The sequence below is a fragment of the Clupea harengus genome, chromosome 6 (genome assembly GCF_900700415.2).
Source record: "Clupea harengus chromosome 6, Ch_v2.0.2, whole genome shotgun sequence".
NCBI classification, from domain to species: domain Eukaryota; kingdom Metazoa; phylum Chordata; class Actinopteri; order Clupeiformes; family Clupeidae; genus Clupea; species Clupea harengus.
This window is the reverse complement of record NC_045157.1, coordinates 20,083,317-20,104,945: the sequence shown is the minus strand read 5'-3', so window position 1 is coordinate 20,104,945 and position 21,629 is coordinate 20,083,317. Positions and strand designations below refer to the sequence as shown.

General features: G+C 40.5%; 5 protein-coding genes across 7 annotated transcripts in view; all 5 read right to left on the bottom strand.

Moving 5' to 3' along the window:
- LOC105906520 (cytochrome b-245 light chain) lies at positions 1-3,970 on the bottom strand. The gene is made up of 6 exons (XM_012834676.3): positions 3,793-3,970; positions 3,198-3,267; positions 2,820-2,894; positions 2,572-2,655; positions 2,244-2,325; positions 1-1,628 (listed from the first exon to the last, which is right to left on the bottom strand). Exons 1-6 carry the CDS (start codon positions 3,848-3,850, stop codon positions 1,434-1,436), a joined length of 564 nt encoding a protein of 187 aa, XP_012690130.1. The 5' UTR covers positions 3,851-3,970; the 3' UTR covers positions 1-1,433.
- Positions 3,971-4,235: 265 nt separating this feature from the next.
- Positions 4,236-8,846, bottom strand: mvda (mevalonate (diphospho) decarboxylase a). The gene is made up of 10 exons (XM_012834674.3): positions 8,620-8,846; positions 8,203-8,273; positions 7,983-8,097; positions 7,745-7,891; positions 7,419-7,618; positions 7,217-7,291; positions 6,809-7,027; positions 6,217-6,332; positions 5,843-5,951; positions 4,236-5,611 (listed from the first exon to the last, which is right to left on the bottom strand). The coding sequence occupies exons 1-10, from the start codon at positions 8,711-8,713 to the stop codon at positions 5,531-5,533; spliced, it is 1,227 nt and encodes a 408-aa protein (XP_012690128.1). The 5' UTR covers positions 8,714-8,846; the 3' UTR covers positions 4,236-5,530.
- Positions 8,847-9,452: 606 nt separating this feature from the next.
- On the bottom strand, positions 9,453-13,232 carry pdcd5 (programmed cell death 5). 2 transcript variants are annotated; one of them, XM_012834679.3, is made up of 7 exons: positions 12,991-13,232; positions 12,354-12,380; positions 11,667-11,710; positions 11,368-11,429; positions 10,301-10,392; positions 10,147-10,218; positions 9,453-9,919 (listed from the first exon to the last, which is right to left on the bottom strand). In XM_012834679.3, the coding sequence occupies exons 1-7, from the start codon at positions 13,054-13,056 to the stop codon at positions 9,872-9,874; spliced, it is 411 nt and encodes a 136-aa protein (XP_012690133.1). In that variant the 5' UTR covers positions 13,057-13,232; the 3' UTR covers positions 9,453-9,871. The 2 variants fall into 2 exon arrangements, with proteins under 2 accessions (XP_012690133.1, XP_012690134.1); XM_012834680.3 differs by lacking the exon at positions 12,354-12,380 and having other exon boundaries at positions 12,991-13,215.
- Positions 13,233-13,483: 251 nt separating this feature from the next.
- uraha (urate (5-hydroxyiso-) hydrolase a) lies at positions 13,484-15,132 on the bottom strand. Its single transcript, XM_012834677.2, has 4 exons — positions 14,695-15,132; positions 14,048-14,190; positions 13,830-13,965; positions 13,484-13,676 (listed from the first exon to the last, which is right to left on the bottom strand). Exons 1-4 carry the CDS (start codon positions 14,746-14,748, stop codon positions 13,587-13,589), a joined length of 423 nt encoding a protein of 140 aa, XP_012690131.1. The 5' UTR covers positions 14,749-15,132; the 3' UTR covers positions 13,484-13,586.
- A 775-nt stretch (positions 15,133-15,907) lies between these two features.
- LOC105906519 (heterogeneous nuclear ribonucleoprotein C-like) overlaps positions 15,908-21,629 on the bottom strand; it is a 62,934-nt gene continuing 57,212 nt past the window's right edge. For both annotated transcript variants that reach the window (XM_031569302.2, XM_031569301.2), the window contains 4 exons: positions 20,887-21,000; positions 19,917-20,071; positions 18,468-18,527; positions 15,908-18,187 (listed from right to left, as the gene is read on the bottom strand). In XM_031569302.2, the coding sequence (XP_031425162.1) occupies positions 18,489-18,527; positions 19,917-20,071; positions 20,887-21,000 (308 nt within the window). In that variant the 3' untranslated portion in view covers positions 15,908-18,187; positions 18,468-18,488. The remainder of the gene's footprint in view (positions 18,188-18,467; positions 18,528-19,916; positions 20,072-20,886; positions 21,001-21,629) is intronic.

The window sequence follows — 21,629 nt, the reverse complement described above, 5'->3', positions numbered from 1 at the left end:
TTTAGGTAATGATACATTTTTATTAAACACCTGTAATTGTTCTATCAAGTCCATATATAGAGACCACCATCCCAAATGTTATCCAATGAGCATCAGTGTTGAAGGTTTGTCTACTTTCTGGCCATCCAGAATTAACACAAACGTTTTTACAAATAATCATGCTGATAAGATGCACTAGCACTTTCCAGAAGATTAACAAAGGTAAAGCAAATATGCTATATAAAAAACAAAAATAAGGATCCAGAGCCTTTTGTAATCTGAAGTCAATGTGAAGGGACAGAAAAATCTGAGAGATTAGGAAACAGTTAGTTCTGCACAGGCGGCATTCAATGGGGAAGTAACTTTGTTTTCTCTCCGAACATTCCTTTTTCAAAAGGTCAGCTAATCCAGTAAAGCAGGACGACATATTGTTCCAGCAGGGACGTTTTACATTATAAAAAACGTTATGAGGACAGACCCAGTTAGTTCACTTTCATTTGTTTAGGGCCAACATAGGCTATTCTTGTTAAGAAATGTCCAAATGTGGAGTTTCCCCAAGTTGCCACAGTGTCTATTTCAATAGCCCATAAAAGAGGAAGCACATGTTTGAAATCCCACAAGCACCGAGTCATAAATATACTGCAGAAAATTCTCTCCTTCCTCTCTCACACTGCTGGTACAGAAACATATAAAGAAAATATTAAGGAGTGATTTACAACACTCACTTACATTTCAGACTGGGACCTTGATGGTGGTTTATTCTCAAGTAGCATTTATGTATTTTTATGTTTTTATACCCTAGAAAAAAAACACACTTTTTCTACACCATTAAAACAGAATGAGAGACAATACAGTACAAATGGAATACCTAAAACAGTAACATTGGACCATTTAAATAAATGATCTTCAAAGCCCCTGGGAGCACATGTTCATACAGACATCAGAACCCAAGTACAAACTACAACTGCTATCTGTTAAGTCATCAAGTAAAGCAGGTAATGTGTATTGATGGCAGGACACAAGTAAACTGTATTGTGATTCTAAATGTGGAGATCATCTAAAAGCTTCCGTCATCTTCTCCACTTAAACTAGAACTCACAAGAATCATTAGGTACCAAACAGAATTTGCTTTTAAAGAGTGTATAGAAAACTAAAATAATTTTAAAGGCACAGTGTAAAACAGGGAAGAGGAAAATAGGGAAGTTGTTGTTCTTAATTGCCATGTACACAATAAAATCAGCCTAGAAAATAGGCTTTGCACAGATCACCCGAATGCCTACAAGACTCTTTCAAAATGACATCAACTTTTTTACTTCTCTCTAGCAGAAGCCATGGGTTGGTTGTTGATGTAAGGCACAGTTCAATCTTCCTCCAACTGTTTATGTCAAGCTATATTTCCTTATTAATGCCGTTCATTCGAACAGAGCAGCTCTTCGATGACAGGACAGCAATGGTTAGTACTCATTAGCAGTGACAGATATGGGGTTGACGTACGCCGCCCCCTCCAGGTCCTCCATCCGTTTCCTGCGGAGCTCTACGGGCGGCCGGGGAGGAGGGTTCTGAGGGGGTTTCTTGACACTCTCTCCAACTGGTGCACGAGATTCAGTCCTGGGCAGGATTGGCTCCCAGTGTTCCCCATGGATAGCTGCCTATAACATAACAAACTGTTATTAATCACAATCTCTATAAAAGTAGTCAAATGAAATCAGAGGGTCTATTGGTCTGTTATGTCTGGGTCTGTTTGCAGGGTTTGTTCCCAATCTTTATTGACATTTGTATTTCTATAGTTAGATCTAAAACTACTTAGTGCAAAATGAAAACCAACTTCAGGACCATGCACTCTCAGTAAGAGTATTTCATAGCATTTAGCATTTAATTCCTCTCATCTCTCAAGGCAGAGCACTGCAGTCACATATTATTTACAAAGGATTCAACACCGACCTAAAACAGAAGCTACAAATATCGATCATACTTATCAATTTCTGTTTTATTTCACAATTAAGATCAAGTTGTAATCAAAGTAAGACCAAATCCTAACCAAGATAGTTTATGATTTCCTGCAGGGAAATACAGTACGTGAGAACCATCATGTCATCCTTGGTTTTTCACTTCCTTGTTATGGAGTCCGTCATGGGCAGCAATCTGCACCACCTGAGACTTCACTGATGACTTCACCAAGATAAGCCTGACAGATATCTATCATTTCAGTTAACAGGAAAACAGATATATTATATTTCACAAGAATGCCAGTTCATGACACTTACTGATAAGTAAATGAGGCTTGATATTCCCAGACAAACACACCCCAAGACTGTGGCAAGCATGAAACCACCAGGAACACAGAGTCTGGGGAGTATGAACAAAAGGTATTAGGCTACTGCCAAAATTAATTACAATCACTTGTGCATTAAGACAGTAGAGTTGAAGATGGTGATGATTGGGTAATGGCAACAGACTAGCACTTTGCATTGCGTCTTTAAGGAAGTGAAAAGGTTCGCTGTCAAATCAGGCCACAAGACAAAGGTGGGAGTGTCTGGAAAGAATGTTGTCTGACTAACTTCTTAACAAAAGAGAAGGTATATATACACTCACGCAGCATGGAGAAATGCCCTGAAATAATAGTTCCTTGTCAAGGGTCCAAAGGCTTTAAGACACATTGTGAAGCAATATTGGCCCCTGAGAAATATACAATACACATTAGTCAAAAATCTCTACAAAATGTACATGTATTTGTATTTCAGTCAGTAATTGATCTGTGACGTTCTGATTTCATTACAGGGCCCAAATGTATCTCAAATTCAATGCATTGCAAAAAGATAAAAAAAACAGTTGTCACTCACGTTCTCTCCATACTGTGTCCCTTACTCCTTTTACCCCGAGGGTATTCCAAAAGGCACACAAAAGCCCCTGCGGCTCTGATTTATTATGTCAAGAGAATATAAGCTTGATGTGGTCATCTCAAAATCATTGTACCAGAAGAGAAAGTGAGCTTCGATTTTCAAACACTTCATTGCGTAATGGATATTGACACTATAATGAATGACCTAAAGTGATCGCATGGAACATGATAAAATGATTATCCACATTTAGGCTACTATTAAAATATATGTTTAACATCCTGTGCTTTTCTAATGTAGTATAATGATAGAAGCACTAAATGTACACAAGAGTAGCAGTAACGATATTAGCTTAATGTACAGTCACAACACAAAGGATACACTCCAAAAGCGGCGAACTCCCAACCTCTGAATTGACCTGCCACCCCCACAATGCCACCAGTTAGGTAAACTAGAACAGGGAAGTAACGTAACTTGTTTATTACTGCTGTTGGAAGAGTTCCTGTCAAATACTGAAAAAAGTTTCCCATAAATGTATGTTAGGAGAAAGCGATTTAACATTCTATGCGTGAACAGTAGGCTAATACACATTTGAAGAATGTGAAGCAGAGAATGTGAAGCGGTGAAATTGATCAAAAAGTGTATTTTTTGATGTGATACTCTGAGGTCAATGGAATTATTTTGTCCATGCTAGCGTGAGACAGGGCATAAAAGCGTTGGCAACACTGGTAAGGGGAAATCTCATTCAAATTCAAATGTATCAGACTCGTGCCGCATGGGAATGTTGTCATAAGTTTACCAGAACCAGAGGTTCCTCTGAGAAATCGAGCTTGGGTTTTGAAATGTATTCGTTTAGAGTCGAGTCCCCTTTGTGAAAATTATGAAATAATCTACGTTTCTTACATTAAGTCACAGCAGCTTGTCAAAACTAAGAGCTACCACAGTTTTAGAAGAGTAAAGTTATTTTTTCACTTACTGAATCCAGCCGCCAGGGCTTGCTCATTTGCCCACATCGCCCATTCAATCTTCCCCATTGTTACGGCGATCAGAACATCAATACAAGACTGGCTTCAAACGTCCCTCTTTGGCCGAGCCTGTCACTTCTAAAACCATTGTGTCTGTCTGTCTGTCTTAAGTAGCGAAAACAAGGGAGGGAGTAGCGACATTTGTAAACCAAACCCTCAAGTTTCGTCACTTCCTTCCTTTTTTGCATAAATTGTAGGCCTCTATCTGCTCAATACGAGGCTTCATACCTTCATTCCAGCTGTCAACGAGGAAGTAGGCATGGCTATTACATCTCAGTATGTAAGAGATTTCTACTAATTGCAGGCCTAAATGCTATCAACCCTCATTGTCAAAATTCCACTTCCCATTTTTGCCACGACCACATAAATCATAAATATGTTTAAAGCATCAGGGTATGATCCAAAATATACTTTAATACAAAGCACATCATGAACAGTCTGATACAGAAATATTGTAGTACAAGTACAAAATATATCTTGAAATGTGCATGTAAAATGTACACCTTGTCCCAGTTTTACTAAAGGTGTGCATATATTAAAACATGTATTACTTGATATTAAAATGTCCAAGATGATGTCGGCAGTATGCATTGAAAATTCTATTTTTCATTAATTAATTCCTGTGTGTCCAGATGGTCTCACCTTTAGTCATCACAATACCTGAAATACATTGATAGAACTTTGACCACCATGAAAATATTGCTAAAAGACTGACACTTTGTCCTCAATGTGTTTGTATGTGGTAACCAACCCTTTAATCGTCCACGAAGCCCTACACAAATTTAGCTAATATCCCTTTACAAACTCCCTACGGATTAATGGTGTTAATTACATCTAATACACATCACATTTACATTAGAATAAAGAAAGTATTACCTGGCTTCTAAAAAAACAGACTAATTATGTATCATTCTGGTAATCAGATAACAGCAGCTGCTGGTAACCACTGAAATTAAATGTTTTTCATGAAGAAAGTACCCCAAATCATATCTTCAAATGCGTGGATAACTGAGACACATCATTAAAAGTGACTCTATTTGCTTGATTCAGAACCATTTTAAAACACTGTATGTGTTTATGTTTATGAGCTGTCATTTACAAAATGTAAGAATATATAAATAGCTCAGTTCCTTGTGAAGGGTCATTTTAATAAACCAAAATATAACTGACCATCTCTGCCAATGTGAGATGTATTTACTTTCTGTTCAACTCTACAGTTTATATATTTGAATGAGAAATAGTTATTTCCTAATTGTCTGATATTGTTGTGCATTCCTTTTACATATATGGCCAAGAACAAACCATAATCATGCATCACCCTATCACTAATGAGCATTTATAGGTATATCACAAAGACATCATAGGAATGTGAACTACAGATAAGGAAAACCTCACTGCAAGAAGAAATTATATTCATCGTACATTTTAGACATTATACATGTTTAGTTTTAAGGGGCGAGGTCTTGCCTATGTCATAATGTGTTATGCACTGATCCAATGTTAGAGCAATACCACAACACCAAATGTAGTCAATAAATAACCTCTTAGGCTGAATGCTGACAAATGGTACATGATACAATATTTGATTATACATAATAGATGTATAGTAATAGATCTATGTCCTGATTGTAACATTTAATGTCATTGCAGGGGCAGCATTGCCCTTAGCCATCCTGGAGGCCTTCTAACTTAGACCGTCTTCTTAGGCAGTCCATCAGAGTCCAGCAGATGAAGGCTTGGGTCTTCCTCAACACGTGGTCCAGGGCCAGCCTAGGTATAAGTATAATACAATTATTATTCACTCTAAAATTTGAGTATGTACTACTCAAATATAAAACTGAAACAATGACATACAGCACCTCCATGTAGTGTTCAATCCTCACTTTGTTACAGGTTTAAATGTTACACTTTACACTAAACTGAGCCTGGCTGAACAACCGGCTAAAAGAGTACCCTCACTAAAGAATATGGTATCTGCGGTTGACCTGTATCTCTCTGTACCTTTGTGCTGATGATGTAGCTGATTCCATTGGACACAGGCTCCATCCCAATGGCATTCTTTAGTTCATCTGAGACTGTGGTGGAGGCTACAGGGAGCCCTTGGAGAAATCTACAGACCGCAGCACAATGTCACCAACATTAACTCTTAAAGAAAAGTTCTTATATTTTGTGCTAACGTTTCTACAAACACAAACAACAGCTCAGTTGGCAGTGATGAAAGCTAGCTAGCTTACTAAATGATATATTTTGGCAATATATTTGGCAACATCCTGCTGTAAAAGCTGTTTACATTATGCAGGTTTACTTAAACAGTTTAACTAATTTCTTTCTGCTAGTGATTATAGAAAATGATTACAGTATTAGAGATGACCTACTTTCCTCTATTGGACTCCATTGGGAAGAAGTGACAAACCACTTGCACAAATTCTGAGACATGATCCTGCAAGGTGTAGATGACTGCGTTTGGGCCTGCATCAAATGTGTATGCCACCTAATGGGGTAACATGAGAAATGAACAACCACATTTAAGTTCACGTAAATAAAGGTCTTTCACAGATACCCTGCATGTATTGTATGCATCAAGAATGTATCCCTATCCATAGCAGAAAACAAATAAAGTCTGAATTACCAGTCTAATTCACTGCCCTCCCACCCACCCCCCAAAACACAAGCACACCCTTAATTTGCATAAATGTTCGGTTGCACATATTTCAGCATTTTCTGTTCCCCTAGTATTTAAATAAAGCATACAGACACCCTGTGGTTTCACATCCTCATTTGGTTCACCTGGGAAATTCAGCTTTTTCTACACTGATTACTTCAAAAGGGCATGCTCTCTGACTTGCTACTCCGACTGAGAAAATATGCATGGCTACTGTTCACTCAGTTGTCATCCTCAAGAAGCAAACAAACAGTGTAGAGAAGATAAGCAAAAGGTTGTAAGATCGGTTTGAATTCAGCACTAACCCTTGTTTCCCCATAATGACGGTTATAGCGGTGGACCAGGTTAATGACTCTACGAGACACATCATTGAGGTAGAAGATAGGCGGGTACGTGTCTAGGCAGGTGGCATGGAACTGATTGCTGTCCTTCATGGTCAGTTCAGCAAAGGCGGCAAAGTCCTTTCTCCTGATGGCACTGGTCATTTCATCCATCCTCCCAGGCACGACACTGTCTGCCCGGTACTAGAGGACATGGAGAGGTCAGAGGACACAGAGAGGTCAGAAAACATGGAGAGGTCAGAGGGATAGCAATCCCTGAGCACTGCATCTAGCAATCCCTGAGCACTGCATCTATCTCAACATGTTACCAATGTTTGTTAGGTCAAATAGAACAAAATGCATCCAAAAATGCCAGTATGTTGTGTAATATACCTTTAAAAGACTGCTTGTCTCCACACTTGTTTGCATGCCTGAAGTGCTCCCGACAGGCTTCCTCTCTGCACTCACCTGAGCAGCAACAATGAAAAAGAAACACGAATCACTTCATCACTTCATTTAATTTCAGTGACTGCCATAACTCAAGGTCAGTAATACCAGTTGATTCTTTTGCTCACTATCACTTCATGGAACTTACCACCAAGACCAGTACTCTGAGTTCAGGCCAGTGGGTCTCAGGCTCCACCTGGTCAGCTAGGCTGTCTTTCCCGTCCTCCCTTTCTCCCATCTTCCACTGGACGAAGCCTCCATACATACTCCTGCAGGCACTGCCTGACCCCTGTCTCGCTACACAGGATAACTCCCCCTCTACTCCAAATAAACGTGCCAGTGTGTACACTGAAAAAGTATACAAAATAAACAAGATATATACTAGTCAAGTGAAGTAAATCATGTTCATGATTCACAGGATAATAAACAGGAACAAGATTGCTTGAGAATTAATGCAAGCATCTTTTGGCTTACCCAGGCAAGCATAACCAGCGGCGGATGATGCCAGACCAGCTGCAGTGGGAAAATTATTATTGGAACAGATGTGGACCTTGTAAGATAACCCAGAGACATCAACAGTAGAATCCTTATCGCTTCGTCTCTTCCGGGCTAGTCTTCGTACTGATGACAGAAGAAACCATGTTTGATGAGCGAGAAAGCCAGTTGATTTAAAGTCACAGTTTGAAACAATTCGGTGGTTAACGTTACCCACTTTCTCTGAGACATGACTGGAGTCTGGGCTGGTTGATATCTTCCTCTTTGCCATTTAACCAAAGACGATCCTCTACGAAGTCTCTGCAGCATGCAACGGTAGTCGTAGTTTTGAGCTGCGGAACAAAAGTCAGATATAGGCCTACCAGTAATCCTACAACATTTATGTTTTAAGATATTTCAAAGAATCTTGGACCAGCTACGCTGGCACACACGGATACCTGGTCTTGGTGAAGAGTGACGCTGAGCGATGAGTTCACGGGCAGAATAAGATCCTCATCCCTCTTACCCCCTAACAGAATCACAGACATTATAAGTATACGGGTAGGCACATAGCTATCCCTATTATCATCATACAGTGAGCAGCTTGTGCACAAATGCAAATCGTTCATGCACCTGGCTTACTACTGAAATGTTTCAGTGTTTTATTTGACTGCAATTTTTACATTTACCAGAATAAAATCACTTTGTCTGAAAATGGTTCGAGATTAGCGTTGCAACTTTAGTTTGTAACTTAGTACATTGTTCCTAACTAGTGATAACGATATTCATAGTAAACTTACCTACTGCAACAGCGGCGTGGACATTTGTAGCCACCTAGCAAGCTAACTAGGGCATACAGGAAAAAAATCACTTACAGTATTTGATAACGGCGATGTTCACTGGTGCAGTACAAGTGACCATGGTATATTTGTGGCTGCTGTCCTCTGGCATGATGACAGAAGATATCATATGTTAGCTAGCAACGTTAGTGTCTTTCAAAACACAGAGAGATGACATTCCTTGTGTGAGCCGGTTCAGTCACTCCATGCGCTTAGTGTCAAAAAGCACACACAGAGGCTGTGACGAAAACGCGTCCCGATTGGACAGTGTAAAACATACGGGCTATCCGTTCACCAATCAAATAGAGAAAGGCAAGCTCATATCCACTTGATAGCCAATCATTGTGGTCAGACCATGCTCATACGAAAATTGGGAAAGATTACTTGTGGGTCATTCCCAGAACTAGGCAATTCATAAATAAGTTGATGGTGATTCTCTTACCCTCCAATGAAAATAGAAGACAAATCCCACGTAAGATAGTGACAGGAAGGTATTCAAATTGAAGCTTTGCCGATGGCACTTAAGACAGTACAAATGTTTATGACAGGATACATATTTTTTAGTGCTTGAGAAAAACGGGACTTATTGTAAAGAAAGAGAAAACCCGGACCAGTAATTGCATCGCTGCCTTGTAACCAATTGGTGCATCAAACTCTCAGGTGTTTTATGCATAACAACACCATAATACAAACACTGAACTGTATAGGCATGGTATTCATACATTGCCTAAAAGTATAAAACTCTGATAAAGGTCAAATAATAATATAATAAAAGGTCAATATAATAAATAATGCAATCACTGATAAATAATTATTCACTTAAAATGCTTAAGTTCACATAAGTCTTGAAATATGACATAGGCTTCCACTTTTGAACATGTTTAAGGCTTTTTATTATGTAAACTGTAGCACATACACAACAGCAGAAAAAAGAAAACAACAACAAAATATAGCAATTGATTCCAAGGTATCTGTCCAGTATGATGCTAACTCTGAATGGTGTACTGTATTCTTGAAAGAGTCTCTGGGGGAAATGTAGATGCAGAATTGCAGAAACAAGACTGCATTTGCTTTGCTTCTTATGGCAGAAAGAAAATCAACCGTCAGACATGGTGATAATGGAGAAATAAGTGAGCTAAACAAAACTGTCCTGTTGCTGTGTTCTGGTGGGTGTGGTTGTCTGTCCAAAAGGATGCTCCCCAAAACAAGCATTAGGCAGGTCACAGACAGCCATCTTTGAACAGTTCTAACTAGTAACTCTCCCACCAGGGAGGTCATCTGGCTGCAGTCAGTCATCATCGTCTTCATCCGAGTCCATCACCTTCCGTCTGTTGAACTGGAAGACAAGAGTCAGGGCAAGAGACTTCAACATCACTTCAGATTATGTTAGCAATACAAGATAATGAAGGTTATCCGATACTGATGTATGGCTTGTTATGATATGATGATGATGAAATATGTGTTTAAATATGGGCAGCAACTGAATGGCTGGCATTTCAGAAAGGAAGATACAAATACCTAGGACTCGAGATGAACATGACTTTGTGTTTGAAATGACCTCACCTTCACAGTTGTCTTTTTATCTGTTTGTTGACTGACTTTTTCAAGGATCTCGATCAAACCAGATTCTGAAATCTAAACACAAAATACTTTTCAAGACCACTGTAGACAGATAAAAAAGCAAAACCTTTCAATTCCTTTACCAAAGATGATTTACCTTTCCCCCCAGCTGTCCCATGCGACCCATCTGTATGAGGTAATTCTCCACTGCTTTGGCCTTGTCTGGCTTCACCATCGCCAGGTTACTTACTAAAAACAGACAATAACACAGTGAAAACGTTCAGTTACATACACTAATATGCTGAAATATATATTTAAAAAAAATCACTAACACATAGAACTGAATTCATCCCCGAGCAATTTGTCTCTTTTCCAACATTGGACCGTTTGGCTATCATTGGAAAATTGGGCCAAACCATTCTAGTGAGGAATCATTTACATTTTTTTTTACAATCTGATTTGGGAGTTGAAGCTAAAATGCCACTTTGCTACTAATAATTCCACCTGTTAGTGGAAAGGCTGCTTACTTACAGGTTCAATGTCAGCACTTTTGTTTGGTCAAACAGCACCATCTAGTTGGGATAAGCTGAAATACAAAAAAAAGCCACCCAACATCTACTGCATCCGCTGCTAACTAGTAGCCTGGTATAACCAGACCTAAATTCACATTGTGAATACGGTCCGACCACGCTCCTTAAGGGATGGTTTCCAGTCATTGCATCCTAATGAGCGTAGACCTCGGGTTCATTTTGAAACCACTGGACCAGCCTTTAACCAATCGCCATTGACCACTTTGGGATTGCTATAGTCTACTACCTACTTAGCCACCAATGGTGCAAGCTGATATATTAGGCTTACCCAAACCCCACCCCCAACCTTCATCCACAGCAGTAATACAACAATGTCTTTCCCCTCGATTAATAATATTACACTTTCTTTTTGTTCCGGGTTCAATTCTTCTATGTTTGCTAGCATCTGTTTGAATTGCCTTGTCTAGCTCTAGGACTGCAGCAATTGTTGTAATTACATTTCAAACAAACGCTTTCAACGTCATCGCACTATGCCATCCCCAATGGTGACTGATTGGTAGGCCCCTCAGAATGGCCCAGTGATTCATCTTTCAAGGGGTATTTTACAGACTATAATCCCAGCGAAAACTGAGCTGGAAGCAATAGGCGGGCAGACCCAGGCCAGCCAACTTGAGGCAGAGATATATAAACTTACATCTGGCTCTTGCAGACTGGTCTAGCACTTGAGCCAATATGGAGTTTCTCATGTCTGTTTCCCTGTGAGACACAAATACAGTACAGTATGTGATGGTAGTAGTCAACAAATCCAACATGGTAAAACAGTACATAAACATAATAACAAGGACGAAATGTGGGTGATTGTATAGAAACTTCAGTCCTTAGGGAAACAAGTCTTGTTTTCGCTTCATCGTGTACAGAGAAACACAAGTGCCTGGTAGAATAAGCAGATCACCAGGAAAGGAGGATCTGCAGTAAATACAAGCTCTGACTAACCTTTGCTGGGCTTCTTGTTGGGCCTGCGGATCATTAGAGGAATTCTGAAGAAAAAAGACAGATCACGTATGATTCCACAATCACTTTAATGGTTCAAGCTATCCACACCAGCCAAGGCATCCCACTGCATGGTTAACACAGAGCAGTTCTGAGCATCATGCAGCCATGCTGGCCACAGCATAGAATTCAGCACTACAAGTAACCACTGTCTCTGGAGCTTGCTGACTGTATATCCGGAGGTTTGCACTATTCAACACGCATGTTTGGGAAGATTCAAAATGAAAGGTTAACTGGAATTGGAACAGGCTAGCAGATTGGTACTGCTCAGTTACAACCTAGGAAAATGCTTAGTACTTGCCCTAATCGTGTCTACTATTAATTTCCAGCTAAATGACTTATCAACTACAGACTCACTTTTAACTGACAAAATGAGGATAAAGGATACTGCATAACATGAAATGAATATGCATTGTGACAGGAAGCTGGAAGATGGGCAAATATGACAGGTCATGCACAGTGATTATGTCACTACACAAAAACGTCTTTATTTTATCATGTTTAAACACAAATTTCAACATTTTCATAAAATAGCAAAACAAGTCAGTAAACGTTAAATCGAAGCAAAGCCATTCGTTTGGCTATCTGCTGTCCCCACACTTCCAAGACACATTACCGTGCTCATCTTACCGGGTCCATTGGATTCCATGCTAGAGCCTATAAGGAATAACTCAGTTAAACAATAAGACTAGAATGATTCCTCACACTGATAATAAATGCCCGGGGAGTGAATGTGTATAGGTCTGAAAAGGTGTTCTTGTCGACTTGTGATTGCTGTCAGCAATTTTGTTACGTTGTCTTGCCAGCATCTATTTTCAACACATTTTCAATTTATAAAGACAAGCCGCTATCTATTAGAAATATCTGCTGAATGTAAGAAATGTAAGTACAGGAATATCACTAAAGAAGTCTTGGGTCACAATACCTGGGTCTATGTTTATGGTAAGTGGGTTACAGTGAGTTCATACAACCCAAAGCTAATGTTACCTTTTCCAGCTAGCTAGCAACCTAGCTAGATAAACCCACCCAGCTAGCCTTATTTCACGCAACAACAAAATGCATTGACAACGAAGGTGCCATAACCTCTAGGATAATACGGATATAAGTAGAACTATGTTGTTATACTATCTATAATGGTTTCCTAATCTAGTGACCTATAACGTGGGTTTTCAGCCAACATGACTGAAATGTGCTTTGCCATATATGGCTGGAGATATGTTAATGTTACCCAGCTAGTCAACTATTGCAGATGGCCAAATCTATTTACCCCATGTTTTGCCTGAAGTTCAGCCATTCGTTGCCGTCGGAGGGCTTCCAGTTCTTCATCTGCCATTTCTAAGAATAATTAGACGTGCTTAAGAGCAATTCTTAAACAAAAATGTTACTTTACAGGACAGCTTCTCTGTACAAGACGGATACGGTATCGGCTTGAGGGCTGGGCACTGGGTACTGAAATCTAGGGCAGACTAATCGACAACAGAAAAAAACATCCCAGTCCTACCAATCCAACTATAGATAAACCAAACAAAAGCAGAGAGAGCATAATATTTGACTGTACATGCAGTCGGTCCCTAAGATTGTTTGATGAAAGGTGTTCTTCTCTGATAAAAACAACAGAAATTATGGTCCAACACACACACCTAATCAGTTGGTTATAAAAATATATTTTAACTTTATATAACACTGATTCATGATTTATAATTGTCAGTGGCAGTGGCCTATACCTCACACACACAAAAAAGGACTATATGATAATACAATACATTTATACAGGTTTTTATTTAAACCATCCAAAGGCCCATTAAGAACTTGGCCATCTTCAAGTCTGTCCAATAAATCCAGAAGAGCTGGCCTGTGGTTTCTCTAGCTGCCTCTGTAGGTGCTGTAGGAGAAGCGGCTGAGCAAGAGGGGCACATGACATTTCTGGGAAGGCTCCATTATTGTAAAGACTATCTGCAAAGAAACAGAAACAGAAAAAAGTGAAACCCATTTGTCTTCACCAGTCTAGATCATTCCTACAAGGAAAAATGAATTACCGTTATCATTATTTAATTTTTTTCAAAACAGTAATTCATATGCTGAAGCCTTCTTAAATGTTGCCCTTACCTCAACATATGGGTAGAAACAAGTCTCACCCAGTCCCTTCCAATACTGTCCTGTTTCAAAGCGCATTTTGTAAGTCCCAGGTATAAAAGCCTCTCTTGTTATGAGGCCCGGGCAGCGTCCATCATCATTGGTTGTCCTAGGAAAAAGAATTAGAAAATGGGCTTGCATGTTGTTTTTAAAATTAGGTAATGCATTAAGTATATAGCCTGTACTGATACCCTGCTATGAGAAGGTTCCAGGTCTCTGTGCGGGGGTCTAGACGGTGCAGACTCAAGGCCATACCAGCCCCAGGGACACCCTGGCCTGTGTTGAGCACATGTGTTGAAAGAGGGCTTGGAGGAGGCGTGGCCATTTCTACACACTATCAAGGAAATAAGAAAATACAAATACTTGAGAGAGGCATCCACACATGCTACGATTTGACTGACTGAGTCTTACTAGTCACAGTTCTGTGTTGCACACTCCAAAATGCTGAGCTCTACATTCGAGGAAGAATTAGTTTAATTCTAAATAACATAAAATGTCAGCATTTCTTGAATTTCTAAATCATATCCTATTTAAAATATCAGCCGCTAAACGGAAGTTCATAGCACTAGAAGGCTCTCAAGGTGAAATTGAAGAGGTATATATATGAATACAAAAACGAAATGTTTTTAAAGCAAGTGTCAAAACCGTGGACCCTTGGTCTGAAAGTCACCAGTTGTGGGGGTGTACCGCCCGAAAACTCGAGGAAAATCGAGTAAAAGCCCAGCTCTGCCCCCAGCAATCTGGGTTATTTTTTGCTAAAGGCGTGTTGCAGTCATGTTCGCAAAAAGCCTAATGTGAAGATAATAAAATAATTAATATGAATACAACGTAGGCCTACCTTATTTTCAGCCAAAATATGACCCTTGATATGCTGTAATCGCTGAGAAATCATCCGAAACTAGTCAGCTGACCGATTTAGGACTATATTATATCTTGATCGAGAGCTTTGTTTTGGAGGTAGGCGTAACGATACACACTACACGACACAAGAATGTACGCCAAATAATAACTGAAATCCTTTTGAGGATGATTACTTAGACTACTCTAGGAGAACACAATTTTACCTCACCGACTGACGTAATGGGGCCAGGGCAAACGACCTCAGGTTAGTTAACCTGCAGACACGCAATGACACCACCCACCCAGATTTCCATAATTTCGTCAGTAACAGGTCTTCAGACATGGGTAAATTTTCGATTAAAGTGTGAATGAGGTAAAACGTTTCTAATGCAATACTTAAAACTAATCCAACTGTCCGTTTAGTTAGCCATGCTCTGCCAGAATCTGTGGCACAGATAGGCTACCCGCCCCACCTCTCACATGAAAAACCTGCAATTTTATACAACATTGTAAATCAATAATACTGGAATTTCAACGTGATTTGGGACTGAACTTACACTGCCATCTTATGGTATATGATGGGTACTTCAGCTAAATATTGCACTTCATATCTATCTATTCCTTCTGAATATTTTTTTTTGCAATACCACCTTACCCGCAGAGCTACAGCCTACTCTAGTCTAAGCATAAAAGGAGCCTTCAAATATATTTATTGGGGTGGGGGTGGGAACTAGTGCATTGTGTACATTTCTATTGCAGTAAAACCTATAGGCTCTGAGGAGTGAAAGGTTTAAAATAAAGATTGGGAGCTGGAGCCTCAATCAATGTTTCTGCGCAGTGGGAGATTGTCACAGCAGCTCTCCTTTACTTTTTTACCCTCCCCTCTCAGCAGCAACCACTGCATTACCGCACGCTAACTCCTTGATGCTATAAAAGGCCATGGAGCCTCAGCTGTGTTATAGCTGCCATGCCTTTGTGGCTGTGAGCATTTGCTCAGTGGATTAAACTAAATTAACTCTGCACCTGTATCTGACAAGTGCAGCTGTGTGTGAAAATACAGATCATCTCTGACAGTGAGTTCCTAAATTGTTCATTCATATTCAAAGCCCCTGACACATTATATAATGGTAGCCACTGGACTAAAAAGTCCTTAACATATTATGTCCTTATCATAATTATGTAAACAAAAAGAAGAAGAGACAAGACAAAGGTTTGGATAATCAATATGAAAATACTTTTACTACTGTGACAATGTATGAGTTTTGCTTGTTATGAGGGCAAACATAAAAACAACAAAAAACTACTAAACAGTACTTGATTGTAACAAAAGTCTTTGATGCTTTTTTTTTTTTTTACCTTCATTTTCCCCTCCTGATCATCAAAAATGAGACATCAAATAAAAAAAGAATAAAATTAGATGTAGACCACAAAAAAGAAAGTTTTACAATATTACACAATATTACACACTGACCCAGACCATAGCCCTCCCTCAAATGCGCCTACCACAGAAGAAGAGATAGGGGTCACAGCATATCCATCAGACAGCCAGATATGTAGTATGCCTGGCTGCAGAATGACAGCAGTTCCCAACAATAGAAACCAAAATAGATAAACAAACATGCCCTGGAGGATAAAACCACACTCAAAATAGAAATCATTTCCTTGCAGCAAAGCTTAATGGCTTGACAAACCCATGCTCATGACACTAAAACAGAACACTTTTTGATCCGTACCATTTGGGTCTGTTAAGGGAATTCCTTAAATATAAATAGTTATCTTGGGCAGATATGGGAGAAATATGTACTAGAATTGATATGACGGCAGACCAACAGGATGATGGAGACGTTTAGATAAGTGTGGCTTGTGATGGCACTGGCCTTCAAAGTGAGATACGGTAGTGTTGTCTCCCCCCTGTATGGCACTTCAGCTGTTGCAAGAATTGCAGGTGCACCTAGCATCTTGCAAATTGCATTTTGCTCCAGGGTCAAGTGTTTCTGGCTTTTAGCTTTATGGTTGTGTGACTGACAGAGGTGCCTTTCTCATTTCTAAACTCACACAACATCAGAACAAACATTTCAGTGACCACCTAGCAACAGAGCTATTAAACTGAGCTAACAAATCACTAAAGCCTCTAGAAGAACATTTCAAGGGTCAAACAGAAAGGTTGTCCTCTAACATTGTATGTATCTGACCACATTTAGTGCTGCTCTCAATGTATTTGGACAGGCAGTAAACAAACACACCTTTTGAAATCCAGAGGAATTCTGAAATGGAGAATACTCTGTCAAAAATATTAACTGAGACCCTGGAGGATCTACTGTGGATATGCTGCACTGAATTCACAAGTTAGATACTTTATAGATATATTTTATCCAGGGGGACAGATCAAGACAAGGCTCTGCTACGTGGATAAACCTCTTAATTAAGTGACGCTTGAATGCTTTTTGTTTCCAGTGTTTTTTCTTCTGCCTGCAAAGTTTCAGATAAATTGAAGAAGCCTATCCCAGAATGTAAATGTTACTCTGTTTATTCACAGAGATTAGATTTTCTTCAAAAGGATGGGAGATCACTTATTTCCTCAGTTTGTATTATAAACCTGTTGGTAACTAGGAAGCAAAACCATTGAAAGCATTGAAGTACTGTGGTTCTGAATGACATGGTCCTTTTTGACCAAGTTAGACCAAGACACTGACACAACAGTGGCACAGTGTGGCAGTGATGCAGGTAGCACCTCCACTTAAATCAGGTATTATGCCATTAGAGAACCTTTTTCAAGGCAAAAAATGTCACCACCAGAGAGCCATTAAATCCAGCCATTAAATTATTCTTTTTTATTGTTTGACCTAAGGACTGAGTACCTGGTTATAGTTATCTCCTCTTTATCCTCTTGGATCATAAATGCAGAGGAAATCAGCTCTATGCATTTATCTGATTCAGCAAGTGTGTGTAAGCATCAATGTGTGTGTGTGTGTGTGTGTGTGTGTGTGTGTGTGTGTGTGTGTGTGTGTGTGTGTGTGTGTGTGTTTGTGTGTGTATACATGTTTGTTTGTGCAGTTGTACTGTACACTTGGTGAGCAATTCACAGGAAATCAAGTATGGGAAATATGAAGCTCTTTTTTCAGATTTTGTCAGGCTGTAATTACCGTGCCAATGTATCTGTCACAGATGGAGCTCATTTGCTTAAAAAACAACAGTGAAGTAAGCCTAGGGTGTGGACTGAAATGAATGGAGGGTGGTGTCTGCTGGTCAGATGATGAGCCTTTTGGGGACCCAACAGCACTGAAACATTTCAGATTTAGTATTTAGCTGCAGACACACCCTGAAACACACACACACACACTGCAGAGGGGTGGAGGGCTGATGGGGGACAGTGTTCTGCGGCTGGTGTTGGCATGGTAACTACATGAAAAAAAAGACAGGGGTATTGTGTGCTCTTCCTCCATGTTTGGCGCTCCTTCTCTTTGTTTCACATCACTGATGTCCAGCTTCATCTGTGGACAGACAGGACAGGACAGGAGACTCAGATCAGTACATTCACATTCACATCAACAGCAATCATTTATATGTGACAGACAGGAACAGCAAGGTATCAGCCTATACCAATATTCATAATTCATTTTAAAGACATGTTGTATGAATGTGCAGCAGTGGACATTATGAGAAGATACAAATCAGTGCTGGGCTTGTTCCATTTCCAACAGATTGAAACTTCTAAAGCAACACATAATGTCAGCCACTCTGTGTTTTGCCCTTATTTTGTTGTGCCAATACCTCAGAGCTGTGACTCCCTCCTCACATTTCATCTTCCAGGTCTGAGCTGTGGTGATGCATCTGGGGAAAGAGACAGACAGACTATATTACAGTGAACAAAGACAAGAACACCCGCATCTTCAAATGATGCTTCGGAGAATCCTTTGCCTCGGCGGAGGTTGTTTCATGGTGTTATGTTTGAACACAAAGGTGGTACACCGTGTGATTGAGGGATCAAAATGAGAAACATCGAGGCTCCATAAACTATGATAGAAATATGAAGCATAAAGAAAGAGTGACAGAGAGAAAGAAAGGGGGGGGGGGGGGGAACTAATAGGAAGACGGGAAAGTTTCGTAAAAGGAAACAGAAAGGAGAGAAAGTGAATGCTCAGTGGAGAAATGAGAAGGGATACACAGAGAGAAAGAGAGAGATGATGAGATCTGGGGGGGGTCTATTTTTCATTTGGAACTAGTCTTTTAGGAGAAAGGGACACACACTGGCACTGCCTCTGCAGCAGGGTAATTTAAGTCGTGCTCTTATGTTCTCAGGGAGGGAACGGACACCAAAAGTGCAGACAAGTAGGGAACACACTCCACGGTAATTACACATAATTATTATGTGCTATCTACTTGATAACAAGCTTCTGTATATCTATGGAGAGATCTATAAGAGAGATTCATTTGACAAGGGAGGTGTAGTCTCCCCAAGGGTTATTCTTTGCTTCTCCGCCTCGCTATAGTCCTCCCTCCATCTAGTTTGATATGTTCTTCTTTGTGTTCTTGTTCTTGTCCTTGTTCTTGTTCTTGTTCTTGTTCTTGTTCTTGTTCTTGTTCTTGTTCTTGTTCTTGTTCTTGTTCTTGTTCTTGTTCTTCTTCTTGTTCTTGTTCTTGTTCTTGTTCTTCTTCTATTTTAGGCGGCCATATAGTAATGGCAAGTTAAAACTAAACACTCCATCCACTTGCATTTGTGTATATGTGTGATAATTGTATCTTTTACAATAATGCCAGAGGTGTTTAGATGTCCTATTTAAACAAAAGTGTCCTGTTGGTCTTCTAACATTCAAATGTCAGCCTGATTAGGCTGTCATTTTCAGGTCTTTGTGTATGTTTGTGTGTTTATCACTATTGACAAACACACAGACACTCTTTCTGTCTTAAATGCTGAGTAGTAACAACTTGCCCATTTTATTATTAGTGCATATATTGTATTCCAAAAACAGTTTCAGCTCTTCACAGTCCAAAGAGAGTAACAAGGTTACTCTGCATCCAGCTCTACATAACTCTGGTATTCCAGTGTGGATAAAAATGCGGAGTATTTGCACGTCAGGCCAAAAGGTGAGAAAAGCTCAATGTATCTGTATTGGTATGCGGGCCAGTTGTACTGTAATGATCTCTGGCTATAGCTCTGCACCCTGTGCACAGTGCAGTGTGTAAAGACAGCAGTGGGAGGTTTGGAGTTAGTTATCCTACCGTGTTGGGCTCGTCGTCGCTGGCCTCCCCCAGCTCAGGGCTGTCTCTCCGCACACGGCGCCGTGGGCTGGGGGTCCGTGGAGACGCCTCTGGGCTACTGGCTGACACGTGGTAGGGGGAGCCTTCGAGACTGCCCTCCCTGGACGGTGGGGATCCTGAAACATACACACACACACACACACACACACACACACACACACACACACACACACAGACACAGACACAGACACAGACACAGACACAAGCAGCAAGTCAAGCAGTGGACTCTCATTAACTCCATGCAGACTGCTCTCTCAGATACTTTTCTCTCAGTTAAGTATATCATCGTTCTATGGTCACATTAATCATGACGCTTCCTACAAAATCAGCAAGGGCATTTACATTTATTTTGGTTACCCGTCACAACACATTCTTCAAGAACTACAAGCTGTGGGCATTTCCTTACGCAAGGTCGCCAAATTAAATTCCCATTCACTGTAACTTAGAAGGAGACTAGAGCTCAGTTAGTCTTCAAAAGCTGAAGGGCAGAAGTGAAACAGCTAAGACAGGCCTATCTTTCTTACAATTATGCCATCGGGCTGATTTCAAAGGCATTGATTAGCGGTCAATGACTCCGGGCCGAATTGACTGAGAGTGGGTTGTAATTACTGCGGGATAAATGAATATGGAGATGGAGAAATTAAAGAGGGAAAGAGGACCGTCGACATCACACAAGCAATCCCTCACCCAAGGGCACGCATTAGAGATAAGAACATGCCAGGCGCTCTGAGCAAGATATAAGGGCATAACAAACGCAGCCACCTTGGCGATCCTTTTAAGGCAGTAGGCTAAGCCAACCACCAGGGGGCAATAGCCACCCCTGTTCTGGGAGCTCTGGTTTCCAGTTTAGAAACGGCTCCCATCGTAGCATCTTGCCATCGATAATCATGTTGAGTAAAATAACCAAACTCAAGAGGAGTGTGCAGCGCACCTGTGTTATCCTGCCTCTGCTTGTCCATCCTGTCCAGGTTATCCAGCAGCCCGTCGATCTGCACTTTTATCAGGGTCAGCTCTCGCTTGATGGTCTGCAGCTCCTCCATCTTCACTATAGACCATATGTGTGAATGACAAAAAGAGACCGAGAGACAGATAGAGAGAGAAAGAGAGAATCAGGCCACAACTCCACCTGTGCAGCTGAATTGAGGTCTTTCATTCTAGTGCAGACACACACACACACACACACACACACACACACACACACACACACACACACACACACACACACACACACAAGCACACAAATTACATCTTATACATACACACGCGCAACCACACATACACAAACACACACACACACACACACACACACACACACACTACACTCTCTGTCCCTTGGCCACTCTATTATTTTCTCCCATTCCCTTGCTCTCTCCTTCTCTTGTCCCCTCTTTTGTCTGTGTTTGTTATATTTCTGATTCCTGCCAGGAGTCAGCAGTTAAACGCCTCAGCAGCCGCGGCTGGTGTCTCCATTGTGAACTCTAATAAGCAGCCCATGGAAAAGCCTATCGCTAGTCCGCCCCCTCAGCACTCTCTCTCTCTCTCTCTCCCCACAGTTCACATGGAAGACAATTTCTGCTCTAGAACACTCAGAAAGGGCGAGAAAGAGGGGATTGAAAGAAAGAGAGGACAGAGAGAGCATGTAAAGGAAGAGGAGGCGGAGGCACACTGGAGTGG